General features: G+C 45.1%; 1 protein-coding gene across 1 annotated transcript in view; it reads right to left on the bottom strand.

Moving 5' to 3' along the window:
- STAG1 (stromal antigen 1) overlaps window positions 1-16550 on the bottom strand; it is a 463433-nt gene that overhangs the window by 32919 nt on the left and 413964 nt on the right. Inside the window, exons 23-25 of the mRNA XM_038759978.1 lie at window positions 5294-5386; window positions 3343-3517; window positions 1129-1268 (exon numbers count right to left, since the gene is read on the bottom strand). Of these exons, the coding sequence (XP_038615906.1) occupies window positions 1129-1268; window positions 3343-3517; window positions 5294-5386 (408 nt within the window). The remainder of the gene's footprint in view (window positions 1-1128; window positions 1269-3342; window positions 3518-5293; window positions 5387-16550) is intronic.

The raw sequence follows: 16550 nt of genomic DNA, 5'->3' as shown, positions 1-16550 counted from the left end.
CAAAGCACTGTTCTAAGCGCTGGGGAGGTTACAGGGTGATAAAGTTGTCCCACGGGGGGCTCACAGTCTTAATCCCCATCTCACAGTCTTAATCCCCATTTTACTGATGAGGTAACTGAGGCACAGAGAAATTAAGTGACTTGCCCAAAGTCACACAGCTGACGATTGCCAGAGACGGGATTTGAACCCATGACCTCTGATTTCAAAGCCCGTGCTCTTTCCACTGAGCCACGCTGCTTCTCTGCTTCGGACAGCACAATACAACAGAGTTGGCAGACACGATCCCTGCCCACAAGGAGCTTACAGTCTACAGTACCATAATTGTGCTACTCCTTTACAATTCGACACTATTTTGGGAGAAAGCCTGGGATCCGGCTCTCCACAGAGAACTATTCTGAGGGTAAGTCAGGCTGGCTGGATAAATGTTTTGGCTTTTTATTGAGGCAAACTATTAAATGTAAGGGGCTTACTGTATTAAGCTCTTTGCATGGAAGTTTTGATGGGTCTCTGAAAAATCTCTCTAATAATAATGATAATAATTAGGGTATTTGTTAAGTGCTGACTATGTGCCAAGCACTGTTCTAAGCGCTGGGGTAGATACAAGGTCATCAGGTTATCCCACGTGGGGCTCACAGTCTTAATGCCTATTTTACAGATGAGGCAACTGAGGCACAGAGAATAATAATAATAACAGCATTTGCTAAGCGCTTACTATGTGCAAAGCACTGTTCTAAGTGCTGGGGAGGTTACACGGTGATCAGGTTGTCCCACGGGGGGCTCACAGTCTTCATCCCCATTATACAGATGAGGCAACTGAGGCACAGAGAAGCTAAGTGACTTGCCCAAAGTCACACAGCTGACAAGTGGCGGAGCCAGGATTAGAACCCAGATCTCTGACTCCTAAGCCGAGGCTCCTTCCACTGCTTCTCTAATAAAAGATGGATATTTTTTAAACATCTTCCAATTCAGTTAGCCAAAGGCCATCGGAAGAAGCCGTCTGTCTATAACTATAAATCCTAAAGAATATGCAGTAATCGATAGTTCTATATTGACGGAGGCACATGTGGATGACATCTTTTTTTTATAATCTCAAATTTTAGGAGAAAAGAGGAAAATATGGAACCATACCTTCATATAATGTTTGAAGATATCTGCAGCTGCATGCATGTCCACAATATCATATATAATAAGTTTGCTGAAAGCTGCTAAGAGGTTTCTTCTCTTGTGTAAGGCCTCGATTTTGTTAGCTTCATCCTCCTCATCTCCCTCTACTCACGAGAAAGAAAGAAGGTGATGAATCTCAGGAGGGCAGCATAATAATCTGGACGTGAGAAAAATCAGCCTATTCTATTTGGTTCAGCTTTAGAGAAAAACAAAAGACAATTCAGGGTTTGTGAGATCACCTCGCGGGCTAACACTTTATCAGTCATTTTAATTGGAATGATTACACATTTCCTAAATTCTCGGTGCACAATCAAGAGGCGGACCCTGTCTTGTTCCTCAAAGAGCTCACAGTTTAATAATTTAGAAACAACTCTGCTCACTTAGACATGAGTCTCCCCACTCTATCAGTCTTTCTTCCAAACCACTGGGGTGTTATTGAATAAAAATGATGAGTGGGGTACTTGTTAAGTGTACTATATGTCTAGCACTGTTCTAAGCACTGGGGTGGATACAAGATAATCAGGTTGGACACAGTCCCTATCCCACTTGGGGCTCACAGTCTAAATTAAGAGGGTGTAGAATTTAATCCCTGTTTCACAGACGACGAAACATAGAGAAGTTAAGTGACTGTGTCCGAGGTCATACAGTAAACAAGTGGCAGAGGCAGGATTAGAACCCAGTTCCTCTGACTCACAAGCCCGTGCTCTTTCCACTAGACCATATCTGTGAAATCAGGGGGATTATTTTCCTTCTCCTGCTTGGATGACAATCCCTTTGAACGAGGATGCCACAGGTTAGCATTAACTTTTCTCTTTCTTTACTTTCTCTCTTCACCCCCACTTTTAACACTTCTCCCCTTCTCCTTACAATTTTTATTGTCTTATGCTGTCGAGTCGTTTCCCAACCCATAGAGACTTACAATTTTTACCAGTATGTCAATCTTTGATCTCTAAAACCCACTCCCCCATTAGAGCCCCTGCTTCTTGTCCTTCTCAATAATTTGTGCTGGCTCTCTAGGACAACATTTTGGAGAGAGAAGGTAGAAATCCCTTATTTTACAGAGCTAGCCAAGAGAAGTAGCAGCGAAGCTTAAGATTTGAAATCCATTAATCATTTCAGCATAGTACAAAAATTTAAATGGTGTTTTCAGTGGAAAAAAATTCTTCTTAAAGAACGACGGCAGTCCAAATGTTACAGATTTTTGAAATTGTGGTTTGAGAAGCCATGGTTGGCGAGGGAAACCTGTATCCAAACTGTGACACGTACCAAGAAAACGATACAATTCAGAAGCAGAGTGTGATACAATTGAAGCAGCGTGGCTCAGTGGAAAGAGCCCGGGCTTTGGAGTCAGAGGTCATGGGTTCAAATCCCGACTCCGCCACTTGTCAGCTGTGTGACTTTGGGCATGTCACTTCACTTCTCTGGGCCTCAGTTACCTCATCTGTAAAATGGGGATGAAGACTGTGAGCCCTCTGTGGGACAACCTGATCACCTTGTAACCTCCCCAGCGCTTAGAACAGTGCTTTGCACATAGTAAGCGCTTAATAAATGCCTCATTAATTAGAAGGGAAATTTCAGTCTAATTTGGCAATGTGCATTGGTCTCTGCATCTAGAACCAGCCTCGCCATGTGGAAGTCTCTGTGACCAATTTTGTGCCTATTTTTAAAGCCCCAAATATATCCTACTTACTACTATCCTACTTATAATAATAATAATGGCATTTACTAAGCGCTTACTACGTGCAAAGCACTTTTCTAATAGCTGGGGAGGTTACAAGGTGATCAAGGTTGTCCCACGGGGGGCTCACAGTCTTAATCTCCATTTTACAGATGAGGTAACTGAGGCCCAGAGAAGTGAAGTGACTTGCCCAAAGTCACACAGCTGACAACTGGCGGAGCCAGGATTTGAACCCATGATCTCTGACTCCAAAGCCTGTGCTTTTTCCACTGAACCAAGCTGCTTCTTAGCATTTACCCTTTTAACTAGAGATGGTTGAGGGCTAGGGATGATGTTTAAAGGACAGAGTGGACCTGGTGGCAGATTATTCTGACACAAGTTCATTCCTGAGAGAAGAAACGGTGAGAACATAACTTAGACACGTGGATATTGGTTTGGAATTTCCCTCCGGTGTTTGGGGGCCAAGGAAACTGGATGAATGTTAAAGAAAATAGATATACCCATGCTCTGGTTCTCCTCATCCTGGTCAATGAAGACATGGTCCATCACGAAGCTGAGGAGTTCAGCCTGGAGTCCGGTGTCTGGGTTAAAAACCAATGGTTGAAGTCCCTCTCTGCCTCCTGTCATTAGCTGGTGGCTAAAAATCATCAAGAGGTCACACAGCAACATGAAGGCCTAAAACCAAGCAGGATTAAACAAAATGTCTGCGTTACATCATCAGCCTCAATGGCGTTTATTACGACTACTACTATTAATAATAATTACGGCATTTGTTAAGCGCTTACTCTGCGCAGGCACTGTCCTGAGCGCTGGCATGGATACAAGCAAATCGGGTTGGAAACAGTCCCTGTCCCACGTGGGGCTCACGGTCTCGATCCCCATTTTACAGATGAGGTAAGTGAGGCATAGAGAAGTGAGGTGACTTGCCCAAGGTCACACAGCAGATAAGTAGTGGCACCGCAATTAGAACCCATGACCTTCTGACTCCGAGGCCTCTGCTCTATCCCCTGGGCCGTGCTGTTTCTACACGCTATGCTGCTTCTACTACTACTACTAATAATAATTGGGGTATTTATTAAGCACTTACTATGTGCCAGTCACTGTTTTAAGCACTGGGGGTGGATACAAGATAATCAGGTTGGCTACAGTTCCTGTCCCACAGAAGGCTTAATCATTTACTGAGCACTAACTATGTGCCCAGCACTGTACTAAGCGCTTAGGAGAGTACAATACAAGAGCTGCTTGACACGTTCCCTACCCACGGTGAGCTTAAAGTCTAGAGGGGAAGACAGACATTAAAATAAAATAAATAATTTATAATATAGAATTTATAGACAGGTATACAAGTGCTGTAGGGTTGAGGGTAGGGACACAAATCCAAGTATAGCTAGAGATTACAAATTTGGAAAATACAGAAATTCAACCATTTTTCAATTGCTATCAAGTCGGTAACAGTTGCTTGACACACTCTCTGCCCATGGTGAGCTTACAGTCTAGAGGGGAAGACAGACATTAAAATAAAATAAATAATTTATAATACATAATTTATAGATACATACATAAGTGCTGTGGGGTTGAGGGTGGGGACACAGATCCAAGTATAGCTAGAGATTACAAGTTTGGAAAAAATAGAAATTCAACAATTTTTCAACTGCTATCAAATTTAGACCGTGAGCCCGTCTTCTAGACTGTGAGCCCGTTGTTAGGTAGGGACCGTCTCTATATGTTGCCGACTTGTACTTCCCAAGTGCTTAGTACAGTGCTCTGCATACAGTAAGCACTCAATAAATATGACAATGAATGAATGCTAATTTCAACTATCTAATGCAGTTATTTCCCTCAGTTGTCCCTGGGTTTCTTGGGAAAACCGGTATCTTTTCAGTTGTCTGTAAAGCAACAAATAGTCAAATGAGTTGTGCCTACACTTTAAGAAATGAATCAGAGCAACTGTAAGTAGCAATAAACCATGGAAAGAAAGTATGCTACCATAAAAAAACATTCGAATTAATGTTTGGCCTGGCCTGGATGGAAATCGGTTCGAAATCTATTAAAATGAAAATGTTCAAGAAAGTAGATTCTACTGCGTTCTATCCAATTTCTTCCTTGGATTTTGATAATGAAATTTACTTAAAAAAATTTAAAGTAGTTGTTTACGATCTGGATAAACCTTTACATTCTTTCTAAATTATTTATACTTGTACTTCCCAAGTGCTTAGTACAGTGCTCTGCACACAGTAAGCACTCAATAAATACGATTGAATGAATGAATGAATGAATTTAGAATTTTTGTTTTTTTCCACTTACTTGGGTTACCCAGTTCTCTAATGACAGACAGTATTCTGAAAGAATTGGAAGCATCAGTTTCTTGCAACCATGTCCAATTAAATGAATCTTGTGACTGTGAAAAATTGTAGTTCTTCAATAATGGGCCTTTTACTAGCATCTCCTTACCTGTTCTTTGACTGGGGTGTTAACATTTGACAGGCACTGTTGGCAAACAGCCAAAAACGACTTCACAGTTTTCCTCAACACCAGCAAATCCTCCTGCAAAATACGTTCAGACTGTGAAATGGTATTCATCAAACATCTCATTTACCGTTTCCAAGGAAACAACCAAAAAAGAAACGACAAGCAGAAAATAGTACATCCGCGGTAAATTATAAAACCAAATTCATTTTATTCGCCGCACTTCTAAAATGCACACGTGCACCGCTGAATAGGCATGTGAAGTTCCAATTAACCTGTCTTTGAACAGAAGAGCCCTCCACACAGGCTGCCAACATTTCATTTTCCTTTCTGCAATCCTGAAACTGCAACTGAGTATTTATATATCAGATGGATGTTAACCTCGTGGCAAGTGCCTCATCTCTGGCCCAAATAATTAAATTCCACAATGAATAATTCAGGTTTTCACAAGAGAAAGGACACATTTATTCCAATGATCTAAGAGGTCTTACATTCAAACAACAAATGTCTGCTTTGATGACAATGTTAGAACTCACTTACTCTGGGCCAGGTACTTTACTAAGTGCTGGGGTAGATACCAGCTAATCAGGTTGGACACAGTCCATGACCCATATGGGGCTCGCACTTTTAGCAGCGTGGCTCAGTGGAAAGAGCCCGGGCTTTGGAGTCAGAGGTCATGGGTTCAAATCCCGGCTCTGCCAATTGTCAGCCGTGTGACTTTGGGCCAGTCACTTCACTTCTCTGGGCCTCAGTTAGCTCATCTGTCAAATGGGGATGAAGACTGTGAGCCCCCCGTGGGACAACCTGATCACCTTGTAAACTCCCCAGCGCTTAAGAACAGTGCCTGCACATAGTAAGTGCTTAATAAATGCCATTATTATTATTATTTTAATCCCTATTTTACAGATGATATAACCAAAGCATAGAGAAGTTACCTGCCTATAATCCTTCACACTCCCAGGCACTATCCACTAGTCCATGCTGCTTCCCCTCTACTTGCTTTTTTTCCTTTTCTTCCCCTTTCTTCTCTTTCCTCTTTTCAATTCCTTCTCTCTTCTTTCCCCGCTCTCCCAATTCTTCCTGCCCACCTCTTTCCTCTCCTTCTGGCCCAAGTACTAAGTTCTGGGGTGGATCAAGGTAATCAGTCCTTGTCCCACATGGGGCTCACAGTCATAATCCCCATTTTACGGATGAGATAACTGCGGTCCAGAGAAGTGAAGCGACTTGCCCAAGTTCACTACACAGCAGACAAGTGGCAGAGTCGGAATTAGAACCCAAGCCCTTCTGAAACCCAGATTCATGGTCTATCCACTAGGCCCCGCTGCTTCACAATACTGCCTGGGGTCATTTCCCCAGACAGGCCACTTGAAAACGGTCTATTTCTGGGGCAATTTTGGGCGGCTTGTGATATATAGGCAATCTAGCTTGGTGACAATGGAAAAGCAGGAAAATCTGAGCTTAACGTTTTCATTTTTAATCAAAAGGAAGAATGCTGGGTGAATGCAGGATATGCAGATCGGTCACAGTCTCTAACCCACAGTGTAAGAGGTACGGAGAGCAGAAATTACATCCCCATTACACAGATGAGGAAACTGAGGCCTACAGATATTCTGTGATTGATTCTTTGGCAGCACTGGCATTCATTCATTCACTTATTCAGTTGTATTTATTGAGCACTTTCTGTTTGTAGAGCACTGTATAAAGATCTTGGGAAACTACAATACAACAATAAACAGACATATTCCCTGCCCACAACGAGCTTACAGGCCAGAGTGGGGAGAGAGACGTCAATACAAATAAGTAAATGACAGATATGTACATAAGTGCTGTGGGATGGAAAGGGGGAAGAACAAATGGAGAAAGTCAGGGTGACACAGAAGGGAGTGGGAGAAGAGGAAGGGCCTCTTGGAGGAGACATGCCTTCAATAAAGCTTTGAAGACGGGGAGAGTAACTGTCTGTCGGATTTGAGGAGGGAGGACGTCCCAGGCCGAGGCAGGTTGTAGGCCAGGGGTCCGTGGCGAGACAGGTGAGACCAAGGGACAGTGAGAAGGACAGCATTAGAGGAGCAAAGTGTGCGTTCTGGGTTGTAGAAGAAGAAAAGCGAAGCGAACTAGGAGGAAAGCCAATGGTGAGGAGTATTCGTTTGATGTGAAGGTGGACGGGCAACCACTAGAGCTTCTTGAGGAGCGGGGTGACGTGTCCTTAATGTTTTTGTAGAAAAATAATCCGGGCAGCAAAGTGAAGTATGGACTGGAGTGGGGAGAGACAGGAGGCTGGGAGGTCAGCAAGGAGGCTGATGCGGTAATCCAGGGGGGATAGGATGAGTGACTGTATTAATGTGGTAGCAGTTTGGATGGAGAGGAAAGGACAGATTTTCGTAATGTCGTCAAGGTGGGACTGACAGGACTGAACGACAGATTGAATATGTGGGTTGAATGAGAGAAGAGGAGTCAAGGATAACACCAAGGGAACTTGGGCCTCCTGACACCCAGTTCCATGCTCTTTCCCAATGCAAAAATTCAATACAATACATATGAAATATAAAAGACAATAATAATAATGATGATGATGATGGTTTCTGTTAAGCGCTTACTATGTGCCAAGCACTGTTCCAGGCGCTGGGGGGGATACAAGGTGATCAGGTTGTCCCACGTGGGGCTCACAGTCTTCATCCCCATTTTACAGATGAGGTAACTGAGGCCCAGAGAAGTGACTTGCCCAAGTCACGCAGCTGACAAGTGGCGGAGCCGGGATCAGAACCCATGACCTCTGACTCCTAAGCCTGTGCTTCTCCCACTCAGCCACGCTGCTACTCCATGCAGAGCAACACAAAAGTTCTGCAACTTTTAAGCACCTAAGAAACTTGTTTTAAGTGAGTCCACTGTTGGGTAGGGACTGTCTCTATATGTTGCCAATTTGTACTTCCCAAGCGCTTAGTACAGTGCTCTGCACATACTAAGCGCTCAATAAATACGATTGATGATGATGATGATATAGTTACTGCGCATAGCACCTAAAAGGGAAGTTGCCTGCCTTTTTAGCAGGTTTGTGTGTTGAAGATGGTATCGTGATAGAATAGCAGGAAGGTCAAAAGATAAGAGTCTGTGCAATCAATTAACGGTATTTATTGAGCACTTACTGTGTGCAGAGAACTGTACTACTACAAATAATAATAATGGTGTTTGTTAAGTGCTTTCTATGTGCCAGGCACTGTACTAAGCGCTGGGGAAGATACAAGCTAATCAGGTTGAACACAGTCCATGTCCCACATGGAGCTCACGTTATTAATCCCCATTTTTCAGATGAGGAAACTGAGGCACAGAGAAGCGAAGTGACTTGCCCAAGGTCTCACTGCAGACGAGTGGTGGAACTGGGATTAGAACCCATGTCCTCTGGCTCCCAACTCCGTGCTCTATCCACTAGGCCATGCTGTTTCTTTAGCAGCAAGAATTGTATTTCAAGTTGGTCAGGGCAGTAGCATGGCTCAGTGGAAAGAGCCCGGGCTTTGGAGTCGGAGGTCATGGGTTCAAATCCCGGCTCCATCAATTGTCAGCTGTGTGACTTTGGGCAAGTCACTTAACTTCTCTGTGCCTCAGTTCCCTCATCTGTAAAATGGGGATTAAGACTGTGAGCCCCCATGGGACAACCTGATCACCTTGTAACCTCCCCAGCGCTTAGAACAGTGCTTTGCACATAGTAAGTGCTTAATAAACACCATCATCATCATCAGTAGCTTTTAGTAGAAATTGCACAGAGGAATAATCTCAAAGCCCAAGAAAATTGTTCAGGGTACTAAAACATATAACTTGACTCCAAACCCACGAGGTAAAGTCTGAAATTAAACTGTTGGAAGCCCTGTAAGAAATCCAATTTTGTTTTTCCTAGTTGAGAATACATCATTCAGCGTAGAATGGCAAATTTAAGAGATGCTCATGTTAGTTGTATTCTCTACACCTTTTGAGGAAGTATGCCTCCACTACCATGCCTGAATGGGTCAAATTGGATGGAATTTAACATTTAAAAAAATTTTTATTTTACAAAATTCATATACTCCAAGGTGGCCCCTTTAGTGAGTCCCAAGCAGGAGAGGAACTGTGTCTACCTGATCCTCTTGTAATTACCTCTGAACTTGGTACTGGGCACCCAACAAATATTGATGAATGAACAGCAACGACAAAAAACAGGCCTCCTTCTTCAGGGGCTGCACGCCAATAGAGTACTGGGAACTGTCTGTTCACCTGTCTGCTGAGGAGGCTCATTCATTCGATTGCATTTGCTGAGTACTTACTGCATGCAAAGCACCATGCTAATCGTTTGGGAGAGTACAGTATAACAATAAGCAGACACTTTCCCTACCCACAACAAGCTTACAGTCTAGAGGGACTGTATGTTAATGCCCACGTGTTAATATCATATGTTAATGTCCAGGTACCTAATGATAATAATTGTGATATTTATTCAATCAATCAAATTTATTGAGCACTTACTACCGTGTGCTGAGCACTGTACCAAGTGCTTGGGAGAGTATGATACAATTGAGTTGGTAGACACATTTCCTGCCAAGAGAAGCAGTGTGGCTAAGAGAAGCAACGTGGCTCAGTGGAAAGAGCCTGGGCTTTGGAGTCAGAGGTCATGGGTTCAAATCCTGGCTCCGCCAATTGTCAGCTGTGTGACTTTGGGCAAGTCACTTAACTTCTCTGTGCCTCAGTTACCTCATCTGTAAAGTGGGGATTAAGACTGTGAGCCCCCCGTGGGACAACCTGATCACCTTGTAACCTCCCCAGCGCTTAGAACAGTGCTTTGCACATAGTAAGAACTTAACAAATGCCACCATATTATTATTATTATTATAATGAGCTGCTTGCTGTGTCAAGCATCTCTAGATTTTTAGGTCATTATGGACAGGGAACGTGCCTGCTCATTCTGTTGTGTTGTATTCTCCCTAGTGCTTAGAACAGTGCTCTGCACATAGTAAGTGCTCAGTGCCCAGTGCTTGGAACGGTGCTTTGCACACAGTAATCACTTAATAAAATAAATAAATAAATGCCATTGATTGATTGATTGCACTAAGAGCTGGGGCACATACAATATAAGAAGATGAGACACAGCCCCTGGCCCACACATGGCTCATAGCATAAGTAGCTGGGAGAACAGGTATGGAACCCCCATTTTACAGGTGAGGAAACTGAGGCACCAAGAAGTTAATTGAATTGCCCAAGGTCAAACAGCAGGCGAGTGGCAGAGCCGGGATTAGAGCACCAGTCCTCTGATTCCCAGGCTCGCACTCTTTTCCACTAGCCCACGCTGCTTCGCCAAAGGGGGTTGGAAGAGTGAACAAATGCCAGATGGCCCCCAAAACATTAACCTGTCATGCATAAATCCTTCTACTGTTAAGTAGGAGCCGCATGAAAGGCTTGATCCATCCAGATTTTTTTGTGGGGAGGGTGGTGGAAATGGGGAAAAAGGAAATAGTGATTTGTTTAAGGAGAGGAATGGGTAAACCGGGTCAGTTCTTCTAGAAAGCGTGCTTTCGCTACACATTTTTGATATCATTCGACAGCAGAATTAGGAAACATTTTTCCTTTGGTGCAGGTCTGTTTGGATAGAGCACAATCTGGTGTTGGAAGAAACCGTGGTGCGCAAGCATATGGCATTGGCCGTGGCAAGAGAATCACAAAACAAACTTTCCTGAACGACGCCCAGCATTCCTGAAAAACTGATTGTAAATTGGAAGCAATGGAGACTGGGAGAGGGGAAAAAGGAAGACAAGGGGATCATAGGTAGAGGGTGAAAGAGAACCTCCGGTGGTTGTCCAATCACTGCTGCATCAAACAGAATCTCTGTAAAATGGGGATTAAGATTGTGAGCCCCACGTGGGACAACCTGATCACCTCGTATCCTCACCAGCGCTTAGAACAGTGCTTTGCACATAGTAAGCGCTTAACAAATACCAAATTATTATTTATTATTATTATCTCCTTAGAATCGGGCTGAAAGCACTCAATCACCTTGCCCCCTCCTACCTTCCCTCACTCATCTCCTCCTACAAGCCAGCCCGCACGCTTTGCTCCTCTAGTGCCTCCCTTTGACTGGAAACCCCTTCATTTATTCATTCAATCGTATTTATGGAGCGCGTACTGTGTGCAGAGCACTGTACTAAGCGCTTGGGAAGTACAAGTTGGCAACATATAGAGACGGTCCCTACCCATAGTATTTATTATTAATAATAATAATAATAATAATAGTAATAGCATTTATTAAGCGCTTACTACATGCAAAGCACTGTTCTAAGCGCTGGGGAGGTTACAAGGTGATCAGGTTGTCCAATGGTGGGCTCACAGTCTTCATCCCCATTTTACAGATGAGGGAACTGAGGCCCAGAGAAGTGAAGTGACTTGCCCAAAGTCACACAGCTGACAATTGGCAGAGCCGAGATTTGAACCCATGACCTCTGACTGCAAAGCCCGGTCTCTTTTCCACTGAGCCACGCTGCTTATGGTGTGTAGAGCACTGTACTAAGTGCTTGGGAGAGTGCAATCTGCCAGTATGACAGACACATTCCCTGCCCACAACAATCTCACAAAGAGAGCAAAGAAAGCATTTTAATACACGGAAAAAACAAAGCCTCAGACGATACTGCATAATAATAACAATAATAATAATGGTATTTGTTAAGCACTGTACTTTGTGCCAGGCACTGTACAAAGTGCTGGGGTGGATACAAGCTAATCAGGTTGGACATACTCCCTGTCCTTTCCCGCCATCGACCCCCGGCCCACGTCATCCCCCGGGCCTGGAATGCCCTCCCTCTGCCCATCCGCCAAGCTAGCTCTCTTCCTCCCTTCAAGGCCCTGCTGAAAGCTCACCTCCTCCAGGAGGCCTTCCCAGACTGAGCCCCTTCTTTCCTCTCCCCCTCGTCCCCTCTCCATCCCCCCATCTTACCTCCTTCCCTTCCCCACAGCACCTGTATATATGTATATATGGTTGTACATATTTATTACTCTATTTATTTATTTATTTATTTATTTATTTATTTATTTTACTTGTACATTTCTATCCTACTTATTTTATTTTGTTGGTATGTTTGGTTCTGTTCTCTGTCTCCCCCTTTTAGACTGTAAGCCCACTGTTGGGTAGGGACTGTCTCTATGTGATGCCAATTTGTACTTCCCAAGTGCTTAGTACAGTGCTCTGCACATAGTAAGCGCTCAATAAATACAATTGATTGATTGATTTCCCCCTCTCCGTACACCAACCACCATCCTCCTCACCTTCAAAGCCCATTAAAGTCACATCTCATCCAAGAAGCCTTCCCCGATTAACGCCTTTCCCCCCCAGCTCCATCTCCCAACTGTATCATTTATACATTTGGATCTGGAACCTTTGGGCATTTGGCATTTGCCTCACTCTCAACCCCACAGCACTTATGAATGCATCTATAAATTATTTTTTTATATTCATGCCTGTCTCTCCCTCTAGATTCTAAGCTCACTGTGGGCAGGGAACGTGCCTACCGACTGTTGAACTCTCCCAAGCGCTTAGTACAGTGTGCTGCACACACTAATGTAGCTTAATAGAAAGAGCAGCGTGGCTCAGAGGAAAGAGTCAAAGGTCATGGGTTCAAATCCCGGCTCCGCCAATTGTCAGCTGTGTGATTTTGGGCAAGTCACTTCACTTCTCTGGGCCTCAGTCGCCTCATCTGTAAAATGGGGATGAAGACTGTGAGCCTCCCGTGGGACAACCTGATCACCTTGTAACCTCCCCAGTGCTTAAAACAGTGCTGTGCACATAGTAAGCACTTAACAAATACCAACATTATTATTAATATTATTATTAATCCCAGCTTCACCATTTAAAAGATGTGTGGCTTTGGGCGAGTCAGTTAACTCCTCGGTGCCTCACTTACCTCATCTGTAAAATGAGGATTAAGACTGGGACAACCTGATTAACTTGTATCTACGCTAGTGCTTAGTACAGTGCTTGGCACGAAGTAAGCACTTAATACATTATTATTATTATTATTGATAAGTGCTCAATAAACACCAGTGACTGGTTGATTGATTTAAACAGGATGAATGGAAATGAGAGGCTGCTCGGCTCAACTCAGTTATAAAATCTCATCAGAGCTTCCGTTTTCCTAGGTCTGCTTGAGGGCATAGTGCCATGGGATAGAATCAATTGTAACTGATCAATGGTATTTACTGGGCGCTCACTGTGCGCAGAGCACCGGACTAAGCGCTTGGGAGAGTACAAATATGACAGTCCTTGCACACAGTGAATTTATAGTCCGGAGGGGGAGAAAAGAAGGTAAGTTGCCCCCTTGAATAATAATAACAATAATAACAATAATGGTATTTGTTAAGCACTCACTATGTGCCAAGCACTGTTCTAAGCGCTGGGAGGGATACAAGGTAATCAGCTTGTCCCACGTGGGGCTCACAGTCCAAGACTGAACTCCTTATCTTCCCTCCCAAACTCTGCCCTCTCCCTGACTTTCCCGTCCCTGTAGACGGCACTAACATCCTTCCCGTCTCACAAACCCACAACCATGTTGTCATCCTCGACTCCTCTCTCTCATTCACCCCTCACATCCAAGCCGTCACCAAAACCTGCCGGTCTCAGCTCCGCAACATTGCCAAGATCCGCCCTTTCCTCTCCATCCATACCGCTACCCTGCTCATTCAAGCTCTCATCCTATCCCGTCTGGACTACTGCACCAGCCTTCTCTCTGATCTCCCATCCTCGTGTCTCTCTCCACTTCAATCCATACTTCATGCTGCTGCCTGGATTATCTCTGTCCAGAAACGCTCTGGACATATTACTCCCCTCCTCAAAAATCTCCAGTGGCTACCAATCAATCTGCGCATCAGGCAGAAACTCCTCCCCCTGGGCTTCAAGGCTGTCCATCCCCTCGCCCCCTCCTACCTCACCTCCTTTCTCTCCTTCTCCAGCCCAGCCCGCACCCTCCACTCCTCTGCCGCTAATCTCCTCACCGTGCCTCGTTCTCGCCTGTCCCGCCGTCAACCCCCGGCCCACGTCCTCCCCCTGGCCTGGAATGCCCTCCCTCCACCCATCCGCCAAGCTAGCTCTCTTCCTCCCTTCAAAGCCCTACTGCGAGCTCACCTCCTCCAGGAGGCCTTCCCAGACTAAGCCCCCCTTTTCCTCTCCTCCTCCCCATCCCCCCGCCCTACCTCCTGCCCCTCCCCACAGCACTCGTATATATATTTGTACAGATTTATTACTCTATTTTACTTGTACATATTTACTATTCTATTATTTTTGTTAATGATGTGCATATAGCTTCAATTCTATTTGTTCTGATGACTCTGACACCTGCCTACATGTTTTATTTTGGTGTCCATCTCCCCCTTCTAGACCGTGAGCCCACTGTTGGGTAGGGACCGTCTCTATATGTTGCCAACTTGTACTTCCCAAGTGCTTAGTCCAGTGCTCTGCACACAGTAAGCGCTCAATAAATATGATTGAATTGAATTAATCCCCATTTTACAGATGCGGTAACTGAGGCACAGAGAAGTTAAGTGGCTTGCCCAAAGTCACACAGCTGACAAGTGACGGAGCCGGGATTAGAACCTAAGGCTTCTGACTCCCAAGCCCGTGTTCGTTCCACTGAGCCACGCCATGGCCTCAATCCCTTCTTTTCTCCCCCGCTACTCCCTCCTTCTACCATTGATAGGCTGCTTCCCGGGCTCCTGGTGGAGAGAGCGACTCCGGAGGATCCAGCCCAAAAAAATCCAAGTGGCAGAACAGAGATGAAGCTAAGCCACCCCCACCATCTGGCCGGAGTTCCTGCCTTGGCAGGGAGCCTGAAGGAGTACAGGGGCGGTGATGGAAGCAAGGCGGATCACAAACTGTTCCCTCCCCTGCCAACATCACCTTGCCTAACGGGGCTGAAAACGGAACGTGATGATGAGCGAGGCCGGCTGGAACTCTGCCGGGCTCATGGTGTCTCCTTTCATTTCTTGACGGTAATAATAATAATGATGGCATTTATTAAGCGCTTACTATGTGCAAGGCACTGTTCTAAGCGCTGGGGAGGTTACAAGGTGACCAGGTTGTCCCACGTGGGGCTCACAGTCTTAATGCCCATTTTACAGATGCGGGAACTGAGGCCCAGAGAAGTGAAGTGACTTGCCCAAAGTCACATAGCTGACAAGTGGCGGAGCCGGGATTTGAACCCATGACTCTGACTCCAAAGCCCGGGCTCTTTCCACTGAGCCACGCTGCTTCTCTGATGGCCTGCTATCAATCGAGTTGGGAAGAAAGACCCTCGAGGGCTAGTGATGCATCTTCCTTTCTGAAGCCCGCTAATTAAAGGATCGCAGTTTCCTCCGTCTGGAAGACCTTGGGAAGCGGCCTCAGTCCACCCTGTGCCGTTAGGCGCGATGACTCTGATGCCATTTCAGAGAGATGAAGGTTTTCCAATTTCGGGTGACCTTTCCCACATCAGGGATCCCTGCCATTTTACTATTCTCTACTTATTCCACTTTGGTCCACATATGTATTCTTTTACTCTCTTTACAACACTTTCTTCATTCTCTTTTCACCTTCGCCTCTGGAATACTCCATATACCGATTCTACCAGTTACTGTCCGTTTCGTTCACTCTCAATCTCTCTGCCATTGGTGAAGTCTGGCTCCTGATTTTTCAGCCGCCTCTGCGGTCTCCCTTTTCTTTCCTTCTGCCCCTGTCCTCAGCATTTGCCTTTCTGACATTCCTCAATCTTCCCCACAGTACCGAGGAGTTGAAACAGGCCTCTCCCCACACCAGCCCATACTTCACTCTGGTGCTTGGATCATTTTCCTAAAATCCATTCAGTCCATGTTTCCCCACTCCTCAAGAACCTCCAGTGGTTGCCCATCTACTTCCACGTCAAACGGAAACTCCTCACTATTGGCACTACGGGACTGAATCAGCTCTCCCCCTCCTACCTCTCACCTCACTACTCTCTTACTACAACCCAGCCCGCACACTCCACTCTTCTAATGACAACCTACTTATTGTACCTCAATCTCGTCTATCACGCCTCTGACTTCTCGCAAACGTCACGCCTCTGGCCTGCAATGCCTTCCTTTTTTCCCTGACAGACATCACTGACAGAGAAGCAGTGTGGCTCCATGGAAAGAGCATGGGGCTGGGAGTCAGAGGTCATGGGTTCTAATCCCGGCTCTGCCAGTTGTCAGCTGTATGACTTTGGGCAAGTCACTTAACTTCTCTGTGCCT

This window comes from Tachyglossus aculeatus, chromosome 1 (assembly GCF_015852505.1).
Source record: "Tachyglossus aculeatus isolate mTacAcu1 chromosome 1, mTacAcu1.pri, whole genome shotgun sequence".
NCBI lineage: Eukaryota > Metazoa > Chordata > Mammalia > Monotremata > Tachyglossidae > Tachyglossus > Tachyglossus aculeatus.
The sequence above is the reverse complement of the archived record's forward strand: the minus strand, read 5'-3'. Positions and strand labels throughout refer to the sequence as shown.